General features: G+C 49.0%; 2 protein-coding genes across 2 annotated transcripts in view; one reads left to right on the forward strand and one right to left on the reverse strand.

The window, feature by feature from the left end:
• LOC118095902 (myosin-7) overlaps positions 1–19,760 on the reverse strand; it is a 373,415-nt gene that overhangs the window by 243,631 nt on the left and 110,024 nt on the right. The gene's annotated exons all lie outside the window — the stretch shown is intronic.
• CARMIL3 (capping protein regulator and myosin 1 linker 3) overlaps positions 1–19,760 on the forward strand; it is a 65,323-nt gene that overhangs the window by 39,360 nt on the left and 6,203 nt on the right. The window contains exons 13-30 of the mRNA XM_060281858.1: positions 198–307; positions 2,431–2,508; positions 2,691–2,767; positions 2,906–3,010; positions 5,561–5,630; positions 5,828–5,909; positions 6,611–6,707; positions 7,439–7,493; positions 9,373–9,545; positions 10,687–10,755; positions 10,942–11,035; positions 12,130–12,228; positions 12,419–12,547; positions 13,693–13,806; positions 16,131–16,306; positions 17,709–17,796; positions 18,666–18,794; positions 18,903–18,966. Of these exons, the coding sequence (XP_060137841.1) occupies positions 198–307; positions 2,431–2,508; positions 2,691–2,767; positions 2,906–3,010; positions 5,561–5,630; positions 5,828–5,909; positions 6,611–6,707; positions 7,439–7,493; positions 9,373–9,545; positions 10,687–10,755; positions 10,942–11,035; positions 12,130–12,228; positions 12,419–12,547; positions 13,693–13,806; positions 16,131–16,306; positions 17,709–17,796; positions 18,666–18,794; positions 18,903–18,966 (1,809 nt within the window). The remainder of the gene's footprint in view (positions 1–197; positions 308–2,430; positions 2,509–2,690; positions 2,768–2,905; positions 3,011–5,560; positions 5,631–5,827; positions 5,910–6,610; positions 6,708–7,438; positions 7,494–9,372; positions 9,546–10,686; positions 10,756–10,941; positions 11,036–12,129; positions 12,229–12,418; positions 12,548–13,692; positions 13,807–16,130; positions 16,307–17,708; positions 17,797–18,665; positions 18,795–18,902; positions 18,967–19,760) is intronic.

Here is a 19,760-nt window from a genome sequence, read left to right on the forward strand (position 1 = left end):
GGGAGGATAGGTGTATTAGGCAAAACTGCGTAGAAGAACAGGTGTATAAGGAGAAATTCGGACTCAAACACTGACGTATGTTGATGAGGTTTAATTTTTAAAAAAGTAATCATCGCAAACCACTTCCCTCACGAGTTGTGAACGGGGACATAAATTGAACGCTGGTGACAGTTCGGGGGCCTGTTTTCCTTCCCCAGGACTCGCCATTCTGTGCCAGACCTTTGGAGCCAACCCAGCCTTCACCAGCTCCCTCCGCCATCTTGACCTGAGCAAAAACCCAGGGTTACTGGGGACGGAGGAGGCGAACGTGAGTGACCCCGGCCTGTAACTTTTGCGTTGACACAATTGTGGTGCATTTGTATTGGATGGCCACCTATTGCTGTGCTTTCCTGGTTGTTCTGCTTTGTTTCCTCTGTGTTATCACCCTGGCTACAGACGCACGGTACATTTAGTGCGCTATGATACCGCTTCAAGCAGTCATAGGCGTCCCCCAAAGCATTCTGGGAGCTGTAGTTCAGTGAAGGTGCTGAGAGTTGTTCGGAGACATGTATTGCCCTCACAGTACTATGATTCCCAGAGTTCCCTGGGAAGAGAGCGACTGTTAAGCCGCTCTGAGAATTGTAACTCTGAGAGGGGAATAGGCATTTCCTCACAACTCTGGCTCCCTTAAACTACAGCTTCCAGGATGCTTTGGGGGAAGAAAGATTGATAGATAAAAATCTTTATTTGCGTCAGCCGCAAGCCACAGCAAAGGAATCAAATACAGCAAAATACTGATATAGCTAGATGGCTGGCTATACAAAATACAGTCTTAAGAATTTACAACTACAGTGGTACCTCGGTTTAAGTACACAATGGGTTCTGGAAGTCCGTACTTAACCTGAAGCATACTTAACCTGAAGCGAACTTTCCCATTGAAAGTAAAAATTGATGTGTAAAAATGATGCATGAGACACTGCACTACCTTTGTAACCCAAAAATCCTTAATAAAAATAATTGTTGTTTTTTTTAAAAAAAAAAGTAATGGAAAGTGGATTAATCCGTTCCAGACGGTCCGCGGAGTACTTAAACTGAAAGTACTCAAACCGAAGCGTACTTAAACCGAGGTATGACTGTATACAAACGAAAGAGTTAATAACCGTCCTTGACCACAAATAAAACATATGACGAATGGGCTTTCTTTACTAGGCATTAGACAGGTTAGTCAGATGCTGGATCTTATTCTAATTGCCCCAGCTAAAAAATGTTTGCTGTCACCTAGTGTTCTTGGCCTGCAAGAAGGAAGGATATTGTAGCAGTGGATGAACGACTTGGTATAGATCAGGCCTAGGCAAACTTGGCCCTCAAGATGTTTGGGGACTACAATTCCCATCATCCCTGACCACTGGTCCTGTTAGCTAGGGGTGATGGGAGTTGTAGTTCCAAAACATCTGGAAGGCCGAGTTTGCCTATGCCTGGTATAGATAATATAAGAGGGGGAATAACCTCATTATATCAGATCTCTATAAAGAGAACAAGCTAGCACAACATGCACTGATTCGATACTGTGGTATCTGCTTGGGCATAACTGTTTTTCAAGCGGAATTTGATGGACGCTACTCTCAAGTATGGCCAGGCAGCATTGCGTTCAATCTTGCGGAGGTGAAAATACACGCCTGTATTTTAAAACTGTTAAGTTTTGCAGATAGGATGCAGCCCTGTTCAGGGAGGCTTTTTAATGTTTAATAGATTACTGTGTTTTATTTTTCTGTTGGAAGCCGCCCAGAGTGGCTGGGGAAACCCAGCCAGATGGGCGGGGTATAAATAATAAATTATTATTGTTATTATTATCATCTGTGGAGGAGACCAGTTGGGAAAAGACTGTCTCGTAACCCTTTCAACTTATGGTTGGAATGGCACCTGGAGAGGCAGCTCTTTGCTCTATACAGCATAATAAAAGCAGGGCAAGAAAATAAACGGGGGGAAACAGTGGTATAAAATGTTGCACGGGATTTCAGCACGTGCACCAATTGAAAACAAAGCAGGATGTCTGTCCTGAAATCAATTCCAGGGGCAAACGAAAAGTAGGATTCATGCGCAACTTGCTAGGTAGGGAGCACCGATAATCGTGAATGCACATTAAAAAGTGGTTGTTGGAAGGTGGCCCCCTGCAAACATGTATCCGTCAGGGATGCCTTAGCCGTGGCATTACTGAATTCAAAGGTAGCGAAATTAAGGCCTTGTGTTGCGCGGATTTTGTTCTGCCGTGTTCTCCCTGCAGCCTAGTGTCGCCACCGCCCCACGTACTTCGTCCCCTCTCCATAGCTGCCAAGTTTTCCCTTTTCCCGCGAGGAAGCCTATTCAGCATAAGGGAAAATCCCTGTAAAAAAGGGATAACTTGGCAGCTATGCCCCTCTCACCCCTTTCCTTCCCCTTCCCCTCTTTTTTTAGGGCTTCTATTCCTTCCTGGCCCAGCCCAACGCACTGGTTCACCTGGACCTCTCGTCCACAGACTGCGCCGTGGATGCCGTAAGGTTTTAAGAGAGCCGCAGACTCCGGGGGCGGGGGCAAGGGTGACGTGGAAAGCATGCTGGGTTACGAGGTGCCGATGCGGGAAAGAGGGGTGGCCCCCCAGCCCCAGGTTTTAGCGACCGGGATAATCACTCACTCCTCCTCCTGGATCTGTCTGTCTTGTCCATCTGTCCCCATAGCTCTTCGGGGCGCTGCTGCACGGCTGCTGCCCGCGGCTTAGCTACCTCAACCTGGCACGAAACACCTTCTCCCACAGGTAAGGAACTCCGCTCGTCTCTCTACCCTCATTCCGGGAGACCCTCCTTTTGGATCGACTTCTGGATGCTCAGAGCGGCGGCGGGGAGGGGGGGGCGGGAATGGCTTCTCTGATGGTTTCCTCTGTCTCCCTCTGCAGGAAAGGAAAGGGACTGCAGCCATCTCTCAAGCAGTTTTTCTGTAGTGCCTATTCCCTCACCTATGTGAACCTGTCAGGCATCAAAATACCCGTGGAGGCATTAAGGTGAGCACACCCGCCACTCGCCCGGCCTGCACCCTGTCACTCCGAAAACACTGTACATGTATGCATTAAGACTCGATTCAGCCATTAGGTTTTCCAGCTGGCCACATTGAACGCCCCCCTCTCTCAGGTTGTTGGGTCTCTGGAACACAGAAAGACCCCTTAAGGTTGAGTCGGACCTTTTGGTCTATCTAGCTCAGCATTTCGTACACTGACTGGCAGCAGGCATCCAGACAGGGGGTGTTCCCTGTGGTATGGTGGGGAGAGCTCCTGGGACTGTCCGCGTGCAAAGCTCTGTCCCTGAGCTGTCTTTGAGACTCATGAGAGGGGCGTAGTGACCTCAAGGGGGACCTCATGATGTCATGGGGTCACCATCCCGCAACGGACAAAAAACAAAGCAAAACCCTAATACATGGAATGTGGTCCAGTGAAGGACAATGACTAATAAAAATAATAATTTTATTATTTGTACCCTGCCCAGCTGACTGGTTTGCCCAAGCCACTCTGGCCAGCATCCAACAAAATTTAAAAACACAGTAAGACATACATCTAACAATAAAAACGTCCCTTTACAGGACTGACTCCAGATGTCTTCTAAAAGTCAGGTACAGTGGTGCCTCGCTAGACGAATTTAATTCGTTCCACGGGTCTATTCTTATAACAAAAAATTCGTCTAGCGAATCCCATAGGAATGCATTGAATTTTTTCAATTTTTTTTTGCCCATAGGAACGCATTAATTGAATTTCAATGCATTCCTATGGGAAACCGCAATTCGATAGACGAATTTTTCGTAAAACGAATTCGTCTAGTGAGGCAACCTCCGCTAGAAAAATCCTTTCTTTAAGCAAAAATTTCGTCTTACAGGGCGTTCGTTAAGCGAGGCACCACTGTAGTTGTTTATTTCCTTGATGGGAGGGCGTTCCACAGGGCGGGCGCCACTACCGGGAAGGCCCTCTGCCTGGTTCCCTGTAACTTCACTTCTTGCAGTGAGGGAACCGCCAGAAGGCCCTCGGAGCTGGACCTCGGTGTCTGGGCTGAACGAAGAAGAGACACGACAGCCTAGAAGGATGAGAGCATTTTTGTACCTTGCCTGGTGCTCAAAAAGGGAAGGGAATAGTGGCTTCTTCACAACTCTCACCGCCTTTAACTACACTTCCTAGCAGCGGCTGGGGAAGATGGGAATTGTAGTCCAAAACATCTGGAGGGCCGAAGTTTGGAGATGCCTGTACAGTACTAGGGTAACAGGCTAGCTAGCTAGCTCCCAGGACTTCTGCGAAACTACTGTTTCCTGCAACATTCTTACATGATTGCCATGACAAACCTAAGACTGGTTCAGGCTTCCAGTGCCACATCTATGGGCTTTGCTGCCCTCTGCTGGAGGGATGCCCCAACTATTTTAGTGATAGCCACCACTTCGGAAAGCTTTAAACTTTGTACCGTTTTTAATGTTGTTAGGTTTTTACCGTGCATATATATTGCTGCACAAGGCCTTATTATACTGTGTGAACTGGCGGTATAGAAACACAAACGAGGGTTAGACAAATTCATGCAGAACAAGGCTCTCAGCGGTCACTGGTGACAATGGTTGTCGTCCCTTGCTGCCCAGCCACAACAGAGCTCAGTGGCGGGAGAGGCCAGCCAAGTCTCAGGGGTTACTTGGCTGGAGGCAGAGTCTATATACAAGGTCCACGCCAGTCGTGAGGTCAGGAATATCTCAGTTCACTTAGTCCAGGCATCCCCAAACTTCGCCCCTCCAGAGGTTTTGGACTACTGTTCCCATCATCCCTGACCATTGGTCCTGTTAGCTAGGGATCATGGGAGTTGTAGGCCAAAACATCTGGAGGGCCGCAGTTTGGGGGTGCCTGACTTAGTCAGATGATTGGGGGGTCAAGAAAGTCGAGGGTCAGAAGAAGCAAGAAGCAGCAAGGTCTGGCCAGGAACGACAAAAGTCATTTCCAGCAACTGACTGAGGCTGGAAACCCTGTTTAAGAGCCAGCTGGCTCACATCAGGAGCAAGAAGGCTGATCAGCGGCAGGTGGAGTCACTCTGCTTTCTGCCCCTTCAGGCTGCTGCTCATTAGGTGAAGCAAATTCCTGGCCCATGGCAACAATGGCTGTTCTCTCCCTCTGCGTCAAAGGAGCAGTCAGTAATCAGACAGTTCAAAGATGGCATTAGCTCTTAATCAGCAAAAACACAACCTCCACAGACTTGGTTGAAGGTCAGGCCTCATGAGCAGAGCAGCTCATTCCCGGTGGTCTTCCTCCATGAAAATCATTTGCCGAGACTGAAAGTCCTCTCCTCCTTTTCCCCAAGGAATCGGAGACTGCGTCTGCGTGCAGCCAACCTCTCCTCCGCCCCTTTCATGCCTCTTCTGGTTCGGGGTAGGCCACCAGTTTCTGAGAACCGCAAGCAGAAAGAGTTGATGTTGAATTTTCTGCATGCAGAGCAGGTGCTCCACCCACTAAGCTACACTACCAGGGAGATTTCACTCACTCAGGCGCCCTAGTCCGCTTGTTAAAAAACCACAATATGTCCTTGCCTTCCTCGCGCAGGTCTCTTTTCCAAGGTCTGTCGGCCAACACCCACCTCAGCGAACTCCACCTGGATCTGAGTGGATGTGAGGTAAAATGGGGTGGGGGCAAATGGGGTGGGCTTCTTGTGCAGACGTCTTCTCAGAGAGGAGGCGTTGGGGGCCGAGCTGCTTCCATGTGAGGCGATTGACCTCAGAGCTTCCCAGCATCCGTTTGATACGATAGGCCTCACTCATTAAACCTCTCTTTCTTTCTCTCTCTCTCCATCTTCCTTTCCTTCCTACCTAGTTGCGCTCCCCGGGGGCTCAAGTCCTTCAAGAGCAGCTGTCTGGAATCAGCGCCTTGAGTAGTCTAGATCTTTCTGACAACGGTGAGACCATGATGCTCCTGCCTTGCCCATTGTATTTGCCCTTCCTTCTTGCAGATTTTAATATTGTGCAGTCTGAAGTGATTAGAAGTGTTAGAACTGACTCCTTTTGGAATAAATCACTGTCCAGACAATTTTTATTGCCCCCCCCCCAAAAAACATTATTCAAACTTTTACTAGCAGATCTCTTTAAAATAGAACAGAACAAAGCAAATCATACGTCTGAAATATCCATACAATGCCTTGTGCTCTCCAGCACAGGCTTAGCATCTTGCAAAATACAAAATAATCCAAACAGACCTATAAGCAAAGGTTTCTCTCTCTCCACAGCTTGCATTCCAGCCTCCAGGCTATTTACTCTCCCTTCAGGAGAGCTTCATTTTACATCTTCACCCCGTTGAGTTTGGGAGAAAAGACTCATAAAGGCAGCTCCCTTCAAAATGGAGATTTGCAACCCAATACCTCCCACGATATGATCTAAGGTTACAACCCTTATGTGTTAGCTACCAGAAAAACGACAATCAGTTAGTTATTCGTTAATTTAGCAAAAGCTCAGAGTGCTCCCCTTGGCTTTAAAACCCCATGTTAAATCTTCTGCAATATACCTTCGGCCATTTTTCATTTCTGTGTCAATTAAACCATTGTACTTAACATTCCTGACCTATCCTGCCACTCCCTCCTCCTCCTCATCATCCTCACACCAGGCTTCGACGCCGACTTGCTGACTCTCGTCCCGGCGCTAGGCAGGAACAAATCTCTGAAGCACCTCTGGCTGGGCAAGAACTTCAATGTCAAATCCCGGTGGGTTTATTTATTTAATTTATATACCGCCCTATACCTAGAGGTCGCAGGATGGTTCACAAAACCTGGGCTACGTAGATGCGGATTTAGGGGAACGCAAACGGTTGGCCCGCACTGGGCACTGAGCCAAGAGGGAGCCGCAGGGTATACTGCAATAATGACGAGCAACAGAAGGTGAGAGGCATTTGGGCGCTGAACGTTGGCGTCACAAAGGGCACCACTGAAATTTTAAAGCCCAAAGTCTGCCCCTGGGCCACATCGCCCCTGGGTTGGGCGATCTAGGACCATCCAGGGCGACGGTGTCATTCTGTAGTTTAGTCACTAGGTGGCGCTGCACTTAAATTGCTTCTTCGTTTGGAAGGTTTGTGAACCGTTTGACCATAGAGATCTCTGATCGATGTATGGGATAAAGTGTGGCTGAAATCCACAATTTAAAAAAAGAAATATGCACAAGTTGATGGTCATTTAAAGCACAGGGGGAAAGCCCAGTGAAACTCTAAAAACAAACAGGAGGTTCCTTTTTTGTGGAGAGATTTGTCAAAAGGCAAGCTTGGTTCCATCTTATGAAGTTTATTTATGAAGAAGCCCACAAGCCCCTGGCGAGATATGCAAGCATATGGAGCAGTTCTGCAGCGGAATAATTTCAAGATGTACCTTAGAGGGAGCAATTCCTAAATGGAATCAAATAAATGAACAAACTGCCCTGACATCCCCCTGTTGTCTCTCTGTAGGACCTTGGAGGAAATCCTTCAGAAGATTGTGCAGGTGATCCAGGAAGAGGACTGTGTAAGTCAGGGGTCAGCAAACTTTTTCAGCAGGGGGCCAGTCCACTGTTCCTCAGACCTTGTGGGGGGCCGAATTCCTACGCCCCACAAATAACCCAGAGATGCATGTTAAATAAAAGCACACATTCTACTCATGTAAAAACACGCTGATTCCCGGACCGTCCGCGGGCCAGATTTAGAAGGTGATTGGGCCAGATCCGGCCCCCGGGCCTTAGTTTGCCTACCCATGTGCGAAAGTGGTGTGGTGGTTTGCAGACTGAAGAGTGAGGCAGGTGGAGAGTTGCAAACTGCAACCTGTGGGAAAAATGAGTGCGACTGTGTGGGTTTCTCTGTGATTGGGTTGCCCAGCATGTTTTCTTTACTTCCACAAGCAGAGTTTGCTTGGTTTTCCCCCTTCAATTTGAACAGGGAAACGGAGATGGGGGACAGAGTAGGTTTTAACCACCATCCCCTGCTTTTCCCTGATCTAAATGGACCCCTGACACAGACACACAAATCTACTATCAGCCCCTTTGGGACCACGAATGCTGGAGCCTGTATTTTATAGGTTTTAAAGATAAACGAGGTTGGCTTCTAAAACACACAAACATACGTTTATTTATTGTCCTTGATTTATTAAATTTGTATACCGCCCTTTATCCACAGACCTCAGGGTGGTTCACAACATAAAATGACGATATTAAAAAAAACACAAAATACATAATAAAAATGAGAACAGCAGCAAACCAGTGATCCCCACCCCCACCCTTCCACGACACATTTTAAATTGTTGTTGTTGTTGTTGTTTGTTGTTATTTATAAAAGGGCATCGGATTTCAATCAGCCAAAGGGCTGGTTAAAGAGGAACATTTTCGCCTGGCTCCTAAAAGTATACAGTGGTACCTCGGTTTACAAACTTAATCCATTCCGGAAGTCCGTTCTTAAACCGAGGCGCGCTTTCTCTAATGAGGCCTCCTGCCGCCGGTGCCCTTCCACCGTTCGGCTTCCATTTTTAATCCGAGGTAAAGTTCGCAAACCGGGACGCTACTTCCAGTTTTGCAGAGTTCGTAAACCAAATCGTTCGTAAACAGGGCTGTTCTTAAACTGAGGTCCCACTGTATAATGAAGGTGCCACGACACCTTCTTCACACACTCTCTTACTGCCTGCATATCTTAGGCTATCTATCAATATATATCTGTACCACAATGGCACAGGCAGCTCATCCCCTTCCCCTTTTATTCTCACAACAACCCTGCAAGGTAGGATAGTCTGAGAGGCAGTGACTGGCTCACGGTGAGCATCGTGGCTGAGTGGCGATTTGAAGCCCGGCCGCCCTCCACCCCCAGGCCTAATCTGGCACTCTTCATAGCTGCCAAGTCTCCCGTTTTCCCCGGGAAACCCCCGTTTTTACTTACCTTTTCCCGGTGGTCCCCTGTATCACTTCGTCTCCCGTTTTTCTCCGTTATTTTCTCCTGCCGGCGGCCATTTTGTTCCTGATTTGCCCTTCTATGGGCACAAAAAGGGCCGCCGCCGGCTTCAAAAGTCGCATCTACACATGACCGGAAGTGCGTAGATGTGACTTCCGGTTTTGGAGGCGGCCATTTTGGTGCCCATAGATGGGCGGGGGCGACACCGGAAGTTACGTCGACGCACTTCCGGTCATGTGTAGAAGCTACTTATGAAGCCGGCGGTGGCCATTTTTGGTGCCCATAGAAGGGCAAAGCAACACCGGAAGTTACGTTGACGCAACGTCTGGTGTCACACGGCTGCCGGTCCCGGATTCTGCAGTCTGGGACTTGGAAGGTAAGGGCACTCTTAAGCCCTGTGCCATGGTGAGAGGCTCACTCCGTCCTTTTCCCTCTTCTTCTTATTCCCCTCCCTCCTACCTGCTCCCCCAAAGTCCCTGCAGACTTTTTCCGTCGCTGACTCCCGGCTCAAAACCCGCACCAGCATCCTGATCAACGCCCTGGGCAGCAACACTTGCCTGACCAAAGTGGACCTGAGTGGGAACTGCATGGAGGACATCGGGGCAAAGATGCTGTCGAAAGCCCTGCAGATCAACAGCACGCTGAGGTGGGTGGGGGGAAACTGGCCGGTCAGGCAGGGCAGGGGGGCTTCCCGGTTGGTTTGCCCAGCCTTCAGGTCTCTGGGGTACACTTGCCCCCACATTTGCCACGCCGACCCAAAAATGCCTCCCTGGGCTTCTTTGAGAGGGAAGGAGATTTGGCTCAGCGCTCCCCTCAGCGCTCTCCCCGACTCCTCCCATCAGCACAAGGATTAACGCTGGGATCACTGCTCCCCAAATCTGCACCAGTAAATCGAGGGAACCCCCTATAATAGATTTAGAGGGTGAATTTGTGGAGGAGGAGAAGGGGTGTGGAAGTCCAATGGCAGTAGCGGTTGTCCTAGCGCTGAGGGGATACTGAGTTAGGGTAGCGCTGTGTTGGCTGCAACCCTACCCCCCAAAAAAACCCCAAATAGTATGGAGGTTTATATAATCATAGAGTTGGAAGGGGCTACAATGATAATCTGGTACAACCCCCTGCAAAGCAGGAATCTTTTGCCCAATGTATAGCTCGATCCCACAACCTGGAGATTATAAGTGGGGGATGAAATAGGAAACCAGGGAAGGGAAAATGTAATGGAGTATCCTAAGAATGGGCTCCTGTGTCTTCTTCTCTTCTCTTCTTCTCTCGATCACTTATAGCCAAGTAAGATTGCCTTCCATAAACATGGTTTTAACAGTGAGTCCGTAAGTGACTGTGGAGGCCAATTCTGGATCCACACGTCCTTCCACAGTGGGGACATTGGTTTCCGGGCAGGAGTTGATCATGGTGTGGATTTGCCAAGCGTGCCTTCCTCTTAGCTCGATTCTCCCTTGCGTCCTGAGTTCGAGCGTCTTCAGAGCCCACAACACCTTTGGTAAAGGCTGTTCTCCAAATGGAGCGCTCGCAGGCCAGTGTTTCCCAGTTGTCGGTGTTTATACTACATTTTTAAAGATTTGCCTTGAGAGAGTCTTTGAACCAGCATTACGTTTCCCCTTTTTAAGTTCGGAATAGAGTAGCTGCTAATGGAGGCTGCTTCCCATTACTGCTGTTTGGCAGCCAAGGAGGGAAGGAACTCAATTGCTGGTTGTGGGTCAGGAATTGATAAGTCAAAACAAGAGATGGGATCACAACTGCTACCTGTCCCCCCCCCCTTTCTTGCTTTCAAGGAGTATTTCCTGGGATAAGAACAATACAACTGCACAAGGCTTTCAGGACATCGCCCGGGCCTTGGAGAAGTGAGTAACCAGAGCGGTGTTGTACTCCTTTTCCTCGAGGGAATTGGGGGGGGGGGAGCTGCCAACATGGCTTCTCGTGCTCACGTTTTCACGAGAGAAAGAAAGTATGCGGCTTGGGGGGTTTCTGAAACGTTAAGTGGTTTATAAATGCTTTCCAATAAATAAATAAAACGGCCTCTTCTGCAGCAACTACACCCTCAAGTTCATGTCATTCCCCATGAGTGACATCACGGCGGCTTACCGAAATGCCCCTGAGAGGACGGACGAGGTGTGGCAAAAGGTGAGCCCTGCCTCTTCCCTATGGGCCTAGGGATGAGGGGAATAATTTGGTCCCGTTTGCATTTTAGCGATAAACTACCTAATTCGTTCTTCTCGAACGATCCTTCAGCACTTGCACTTCAGCACTTTTGCACTCCCCCCCGCAACCGAGTAATGTTTGTAAAAATGGACATATGAGGAGAAAGTCTGGCTACAAAAGCCTTTATCGGCGGAAATAGCACACAAGGGGCGTTTTATGAGGGAGAATTGCTTGCAAAAACGTGTATGAAGTGGTTCCGTTCCGGAAGACCGCTCAACATCCGAAACGTCCGAAAACCGAGGCGCAAAGGGCGGCCTGCGAATTTACAGAGAAAATTGAGAAAAATACAGCAGTACCTCAGCGGAAGCCATTTGACTTCCGAGGTGCGTTTGAAAACGGAAGCATTTACTTCTGGGTTTCCGACGTTTGAGTTCTGAAACATTCGTCAGTGGAGACGTTCGAAAACTGAGGTACCACTGTACTGGGTGGAGTGGCATACAGAAATTTAGAGCGAGAGAAAAATTGAGTTTTTGTGAGGATTTATTTAGAAATTGTATTCTGTTTAGAAATAGGGACCCAGGTGGCACTGTGGGTTAAACCACAGAGTCTAGAGCTTGCTGATCAGAAGGTCGGCGGTTCGAATCCCTTCAACGGGGTGAGCTCCCGTTGCTCGGTCCCAGCTCCTGCCCACCTAGCAGTTCGAAAGCACATCAAAGTGCAAGTAGATAAATAGGGACCGCTCCGGCGGGAAGGTAAACGCCGTTTCGGTGCGCTGTTCTGGTTCGCCAGAAGCGGCTTTGTCATGCTGGCCACATGACCCGGAAGCTGTCTGCGGACAAACGCTGGCTCCCTCGGCCTATAGAGCGAGATGAGCGCCGCAACCCCAGAGTCGGACACAACTGGACCTGATGGTCAGGGGCCCCTTTATTCTGTGGCAGTTGTAGTGGAGAAATCTGAAACAGATAGATTTGGACCTCTGGAGAAATGGCCACTTCCTCTGCCGGTGTACAGGAGTGTCGCCAAGTCCCAGTTTTGGTATAATTTGTCCCCTGTCTCTCCCCCCCTCTCCCCTTCAGATCCAGTGGTGTCTCCTCAGGAACAACCAGTCGCAGAAGTTCCCCCAGGACCAAGCCTTCCGCCTCCACCAGGGAATCGTCACCAATAGCGCCGAGCAAGTAAACGTTCCCATCTCCCTGTTCAGCACCCATTTGCCACCCCTTCCCGCGAAAATCTGTGCAGAAGGAGCGCAGCCTGTCTGCCCCCCGCCCGGAGGGGCTGCTGTGATTGGCTGGCCAGCGGGTTCGGGACTTGGCACCTTGGCGAGGGGCAGGAAGCTAATGGCCCTGTGTCTTGCCCCTTCCCTAGATGATGAGCCGCCTCTGTGTCAGGGTCCAGGAAGAGGTGCGGTTGCTGCGGACCTGCTCCGCCGACACGATTCAGGAAGAAGTGCTCTACGCCCGGGAACTCATGAAGGAAGCCAAGAATTCGCGGGCGGTGAGCTTCATCTATTTATTTACATTCCTAGCCCCATGTATCCTTCGAGGATCTGAAGGTGTTAAAACTATTCGAAACATCCACCCAACAACATTCCACTTTCTATAAACCAATGTTTTCATCAACCCTCCAGCCTAGATATCATAAGTTCATTTTCTTTTTCACGCAAAAAAATGGTTTATAAGGAGTTTCCCGCCATTAGTAAATATTGACAATGACTTTTATCTGATCAAACACGTCGACTTTGCCGTCTCAGCTAAGGCCAATAATTTTAACAGCCGTCCCTCCATGATGAGTCTTTCAGCCTTTGTGCATGAAAAGTTTTGCCACCGTGATCATGTGTTGAAATAATGCTCCAGCCTCAGGCCTTTCTTGTCCCCCGATATCTGGTCCTTTAAACTAGAGGTGCCGTTCGGATTCCCACTGCCGATAATACTAAATGTCAGATTTTAAATGACTTGTATTCCACCCTTTTAGGCTGGTCTATGACGGATGGCGCTGTGGGTTTTTGAAGAGCAAAAAAGAGGGTGCTATGAGGACTCTCCTTTTAACCCCCCGCCCAACAATATGTACCGTAGGGACACGGGTGGCGCTGTGGGTTAAACCACAGAGCCTAGGGCCTGCCGATCGGAAGGTCAGCGGTTCGAATCCCCGCGACGGGGTGAGCGCCCGTTGCTCGGTCCCAGCTCCTGCCAACCTAGCAGTTTGAAAACATGTCAAAGTGGATGTAGATAAATAGGTACCGCTCCGGCAGGAAGGTAAACGGCGTTTCTGAGCGTTGCTCTGGTTCGCCAGAAGCGGCTTTGTCATGCTGGCCACATGACCTGGAAGCTGTATGCCGGCTTCCTTGGCCAATAACGCGAGATGAGTGCCGCAACCCCAAAGTTGTCTGCGACTGGACCTAATGGTCAGGGTCCCTTTACCTTTACCTTTACGACCGTAATAGAGATTTGTTTTGTATTGTACTAAATTTCTCTCCCAAACGTTCTCCATGAAAATCCAGATCCAAACCCAAGCTGCAGAAAGGTCTCTGCCGGTGTGTTCCTTGTGTGCTTCTTAATGATGATATTTTTATTGCAGTTCATTGAATAAAAACAGAGAGAGGAAAGCACCCGCAAAGCATGATTTCTCTTTTTGTCTCTTAGCTCTTCCCCAGCCTGTATGAGCTTGGGCACATTTTGGCCAGCGACGGTCCGGTCCGGCACAGGCTAGAATCAGTGGCCAACGAGGTCTCAAAAGCAGTTGACAAGGAACTGCAGGTATTGCGAGGGCACGGTCCTGTTTTCATCTTGCTTTTCTGTTGTTCACTTATTGCATTTAAAAATCCCACTTTTCTTCTAACGGAGCTCAAGGGCGGCATATGGTGTTCTCCCTGCTCCTTGTTCTATCCCCACAACAGCCCTATGAGGTAGGTGAGGCAGAGCGGTTGTGCATGGCCCAAGGTCACCCAGCGAACGCCATGTGACCTGAACCCAGGTTCTAATCCAACCTTCTGATCCAGAGGGTCCTCAAAGCAGTTTGCGAAAAGGAGGAACCACGAAATTCTCAGTAAAAAAAGTGGTCAAAAAGTGCGTTTTTCACATTGTAAGCATTCAAAATATGGCTGTCTCAAGTATCCTGAGCCTTGGGACTAAAGGAGGGCTTGTGGGAGTGGTTGGGAGCACAGATATCAAAGAAGGATGTCAAAAACAGCAGAACGGCCAGTGGTTTATTAAAAGAAGCTGTATACTTATAGCAAATCAGCCTGCCAGGTCTCCCAGACTTTACAGACTTTAATAATAATAATAATAATAATAATAATAATAATAATAATAATAATATACCCTGCCCATCTGGCTGGGTTTCCCCAGCCACTCTGGGCAGCTCCCAACAGAACATTAAAAAACGATAAAACATCAAACATTAAAAACTTTTCTAAACAGGGCTGCCTTCAGATGCCTTCTAAAAGTCAGATAGTTGTTTGTTTCCTTGACATCTGATGGGAGGCGCCACCACCGAGAAGGCCCTTTGCCTGGTTCCCTATAATACATAATAATAATAATAATAATAATAATAATAATAATAATAATAATAATTTATTTATACCCCGCCCATCTGGCTGGGTTTCCCCAGCCACTCTGGGCGGCTTCCAACAGAAAAATGAAATAAAATAATCTATTAAACATTAAAAGCCTCCCTAAACAGGGCTGCCTTCAGATGTCTTCTAGAAATCTGGTAGCTGTTTTTCTCTTTGACATCTGGTGGGAGGGCGGGCGCCACCACCGAGAAGGCCCTCTGCCTGGTTCCCTGCAACTTGGCTTCTCGCAACGAGGGAACCGCCAGAAGGCCCTCGGTGCTGGATCTCAGTGTCCGGGCAGAACGATGGGGGTGGAGACGCTCCTTCAGGTATACTGGACCAAGGCCATTCAGGGCTTTAAAGGTCAGCACCAACACTTTGAATTGTGCTCGGAAACGTCCTGGGAGCCAATGTAGGTCTTTCAGGTGTTATGTGGTCTCGGCAGCCACTCCCAGTCACTAGTCTGGCTGCCCCATTCTGGGTTAATTGTAGTTTCCAAGTCACCTTCAAAGGTAGCCCCACGTAGAGCGCATTGCAGTAGTCCAAGCCGGGAGATAACCAGAGCATATTGAAGCAAGGGAATATAAACATTTATGAGCTCATTGCTGTGACCGCTACCAATTAATTGTGGGGTTCTCTTGACTACCAAGATCAGGCATAGGCAGACTCGACCCTCCGGATGTTTTGGGACTACAACTCCCATCATCCCTAGCTAACAGGACCAGTGGTCAGGGATGATGGGAGTTGTAGTCCCAAAACATCTGGAGGGCTGAGTTTGCCTATGCCTGACCAAGATGGTGTTTGCAGAGCTTTTGGAACGGTTCACCTTTGGTGCAACACATCACGAGGCTCGAAGAAGCCTGTGGTTGCCATGGCGACCAAATAAATGGAGGATAAGCTTACCTTCCAAGTCCCGGACTGCAGAATCCGGGACCTGCAGCCATGTGACACCGGAAGTTGCGTCGATGTAACTTCCGGTGTCGCTTTGCCCTTCTATGGGCACCAAAAATGGCTGCCGCCGGCTTCGAAAGTCGCTTGTACGCATGTCAGGAAGTGCGTCGATGCAACTTCCGGTGTCGCTCCGCCCATCTATGGGCACCAAAAATGGCCGCCGCCGACACCGGAAGTCGCGTCTATGCACTTCCGGACATGCGTAGATGCGACTTTTGAAGCCGGCGGCGGCCATTTTTGATGCCCATAGAAGGGCAAATCGGAAATAAAAAAAATGGCCTCCGGCAGGAGAAAATAACGAAGAAAAATGGGAGATGAAGTGATACGGGGGACCACCGGGAAAAGGTAAGTAAAATCGGGGTTTTCCCGGAGAAAACAGGGTACTTGGCAGCTATGAGGAGAAGGCCCCTTGGGTCTTCGGGAACTGGCCAGCCCTCTGCAGGAATGCCCGTCGCCTTGTGCGAAAGGGCGGGTTTGATTCTTGAGAAAGACACCGCGTGGCTGGCGCCAGGGACATCCCACGATGCTCTTCTCTTGCCCAGCCGGCTTGCCCTGCTTCTTCTCTCCCCTCTGCAGGTGATCCTGGAGTCTATGGTTTCCCTCACCCAAGAGCTGTGCCCACACGCCGTCCAGGCGGCGGAAGAGCACAACAAGATGCTGGCGGCCGTTTCGGAGCGCGTCACCGTGCCCCGAAACTTCATCCGGGGGGCTCTGCTGGAGCAGGCTGGCCAGGACATACAGAACAAGCTCAAGTGAGGAGCACAGAGGGGATGACATGGGGGGACGGGGACTGAGCCGGCGCTTTTCACAGGCAAAGCAGGTTCTCTGCCACTGAGCTTCTGCCCCACAAACTGGGGGGGGGGGGGAGGCAGTCATGCTATCCGAAGTGGGGCCTGGCCAGGGCCGGATTTAGGTTTGATGAGGCCCTAAGCTACTGAAGCTAACAGGGCCCTTTCTATGTCCAGCTGTCCTTTGCCAACAACAAATTGTCGGTATATGGTAATTTATGGACCTCATAGGTACCTAAAGCCATAAGCATAACCATAACAAAATATGTATTTAATCAAAGGAATTGTTGAATTGAAATACATTTAAGACAAAGTATATTAATAGTGACATGCAATTAAGAAGAAGTATATTAATAGTGAAATACAATTAAGAAGAAGTATATTAATAGTGAAATATTTTTTAAGCTCTTACTTAAAATGATTTTTTTATTCATAACAAACTGAATAATGCAAACGCATTGGCATTTGGCAACGACAAAAGTTCCTTTAGAAACACAATTTGCAAAGTCTCATAATCTAGTCTCTAGAAACTTGCTATAACGTGAAATAATAATAGGTGTGAATATATGATGCAAACTAGTAATAACTAATTATTACTTAATATTATTACTTATAAATTATTACTTAATAAATTATTACTTAATAATTTATTAATATGAAATTAAGTATGTTATAACCTGTAAGGGACCCAGGTGGCGCTGTGGTTAAACCACTGAGCCTAGGGCTTGCTGATCAGAAGGTCGGCGGTTCGAATCCCTGTGACGGGGTGAGCTCCCGTTGCTCGGTTCCAGCTCCTGCCAACCTAGCAGTTCGAAAGCACGTCAAAATGCAAGTAGATAAATAGGAACCGCTACAGCGGGAAGGTAAACGGCGTTTCCATGTGCTGCTCTGGTTTGCCAGAAGCGGCTTTGTCATGCTGGCCACATGACCTGGAAGCTGTACACCAGCTCCCTCGGCCAATAATGCGAGATGAGCGCGCAACCCCAGAGTCGGTCACGACTGGACCTAATGGTCAGGGGTCCCTTTACCTTTACCTTTTAACCTGTACAATGCAATTGTAGTTAACACAATGCATTTTTTAATATAATATCAATGTCACCTTAGTAGTCCACTAATGGGCAGGACCCATAACTTACATCATAGGAGCCTACACAACACAATGTACTGTTGCTGTATGTAGGTTTTATTTTTTTGTCTTATATTTTGGAAATGTACATCCAGTTTTCCCCCCTTTAATTTTTTTGGGGGGCCCTAAACTATAGCTTGTTTAGCTTACACATAAATCCGGCACTAGGCCTGGCACAGGGGTTTGGAAGGGGGGTGCGCGAACCTCTCTGACCCTCTCGATCTCTGATCCCATGCCCAGCGAGGTCAAGCTTTCGGTGGTGACTTACCTGACCAACACGATTGTGGAAGAGCTGCTGCAGGAGCTGTACTACGCTCACAAGAGTCTGGTGAGAGCAAGCCCCATTCCGCCCCAAATCACACTCTCGGGGGTTCATTTAATCCAGGGCTCAATGCTAGAAACAGTGCTGAGGGGGTGGGTGGGGGGTGGGCAGGGGGCATTGGACCAGGCCTCAGCCCTGACCTCTACAAATTGCTACCTAACCAACTCCCCCCCAGGGCATGTGCAGAGTGCTTGGCCACCAGCACCGAGCCAACTCGTGTAAGCACCCCCCCCCCAAAAGCTATTAGGGAGAATGCCCCTTTCACTATTTTTAGCAGGAGAGGGAACAAATTCATGCGAGTGTACCGCAAAACTCGCTGTAATTGTGTCCCATACGTATGTGTTTAGTCGATTCCACTTACAAGCCTCTTCCCCTAAAAGAATCTCAAAGCGATTTCTCTGTAGAATCGTAGACTTGGAAGGGAGGGCCATCTAGTCTGACCCCCCTTCAAACGCAGGGATATGCAGCAGGAATTGAACCCATGACTAGGGCTGCCAGACTCAATAGAGGACAGGACTTCTGTGCCTTTAATTGCCCTGCTCTCTTTTGAGTCTGGAAACCTCAAAGAGAAACCAGCAGGCCCTTTGCTTGGAAATTAAACAAAGGGTCTTCTCTTTGAGGTTTCCAGACTCAAAAGAGAGCAGGGCAATTAAAGGCACAGAAGTCCTGTCCTCTATTGAGTCTGGCAACCCTACCCGTGACCTAGGCATTATCAGAAAGCCATTCAATGTGTGAAAAGAGCAGTTAAAAATAACTTCATGTGCCACCAATATATGCTGACATTCACTTGCAGGCCTTCCTCTCTCTTGCATGAGGGAGGCCTCCCTCTCCTCTCTCCACCCGTAATGCCTCCCCAATCTCCTCCCCAACCTCAGGCCCAGCACATCAGCCACCTCCGCCGGCTTTCCGAGGGCCAAGACAACGCCACCCTCCTGGAGCAGGTTGGGAAGCCCCGTCTCCACGACCACGAGGAGACCACGGACGACGAGCTGGGCTCCAGCATTGTAAGTGGGTGAGCTCTGGGGAGGCCCTGCGTCTGCAGGCCCCAGGCTCCCTGGAAGGGAGTTCGCCCTGGAAGGGGTTCGCCTGACCGCTCTCTCATCTCGCCCCAGGACACCATGGCCATCAAGAGGCGGAAGAACTGCCGCAGGATCCGGCCCGCTTCCGCCTTCATTAGTGAGTGCGAGAGCTGCGTGCCCCGAACGCCACCTTCCCAACCATACGTTTTGCCTCTGGGGACGGGCCGTAGCTCAGTGGTAGAGTGTCTCTTTTGCATGCAGTCTCAATTCCCAGTGATGCCAGGTAGGGCTGGAAAACCCTAGCCAGTGTGGGCCAGGGGTAGTCAACGCGGCGCCCTCTGGAAGATGGGGGGGCTCCAGCTCTCATCCTGACCTGTTGGCCGTGCTCGCAGGGGCTGATCGAGATCTGGGTCTCAACTTCTGGAGCGCAGAACATTGGCTACCCCTGGTGTATCCCCGGGTTTCCAGTTGCTGGACTACAACTCCCATCATCCATATCCGTTGGCTAAGCAGTCCATGGACGATGGTCGTTGTAGTCCAGCATCGTCACGGAACCCAAGGTTGAACTCGCTCCAAATGTCAATATATTTTTCCCAAACCAAGTCTGTATTTATAAGCAGTTGTGAGTGTTGTCTTGTCGGCAATCCATTGATTAAAGGGGATCATATCTTTTTTATTCTTCCAGTTCATCAATAACGCTCTCTCGGCCATATATATATTCCCACTGTGGAATATAACAACACAATAAAATTCAGAACAGAAACAATTAGTTGCACGTTCTTTTTCCCGAAATCCAATTGAAACACTTTAACGAATTCAACAAAGCTGACGAACTTGATGCGGTCATCCCAGCTCTTTTGACACCCGATAGTCATTTAATACCTCCAGCATGCCCCCCCTTGCTTCTTAGCGGCCCCCCTAGGTAATTCCACTAACCCCCCCCCACTTTGA

This window comes from Zootoca vivipara, chromosome 13 (assembly GCF_963506605.1).
Source record: "Zootoca vivipara chromosome 13, rZooViv1.1, whole genome shotgun sequence".
In the NCBI taxonomy this organism is placed as follows: domain Eukaryota; kingdom Metazoa; phylum Chordata; class Lepidosauria; order Squamata; family Lacertidae; genus Zootoca; species Zootoca vivipara.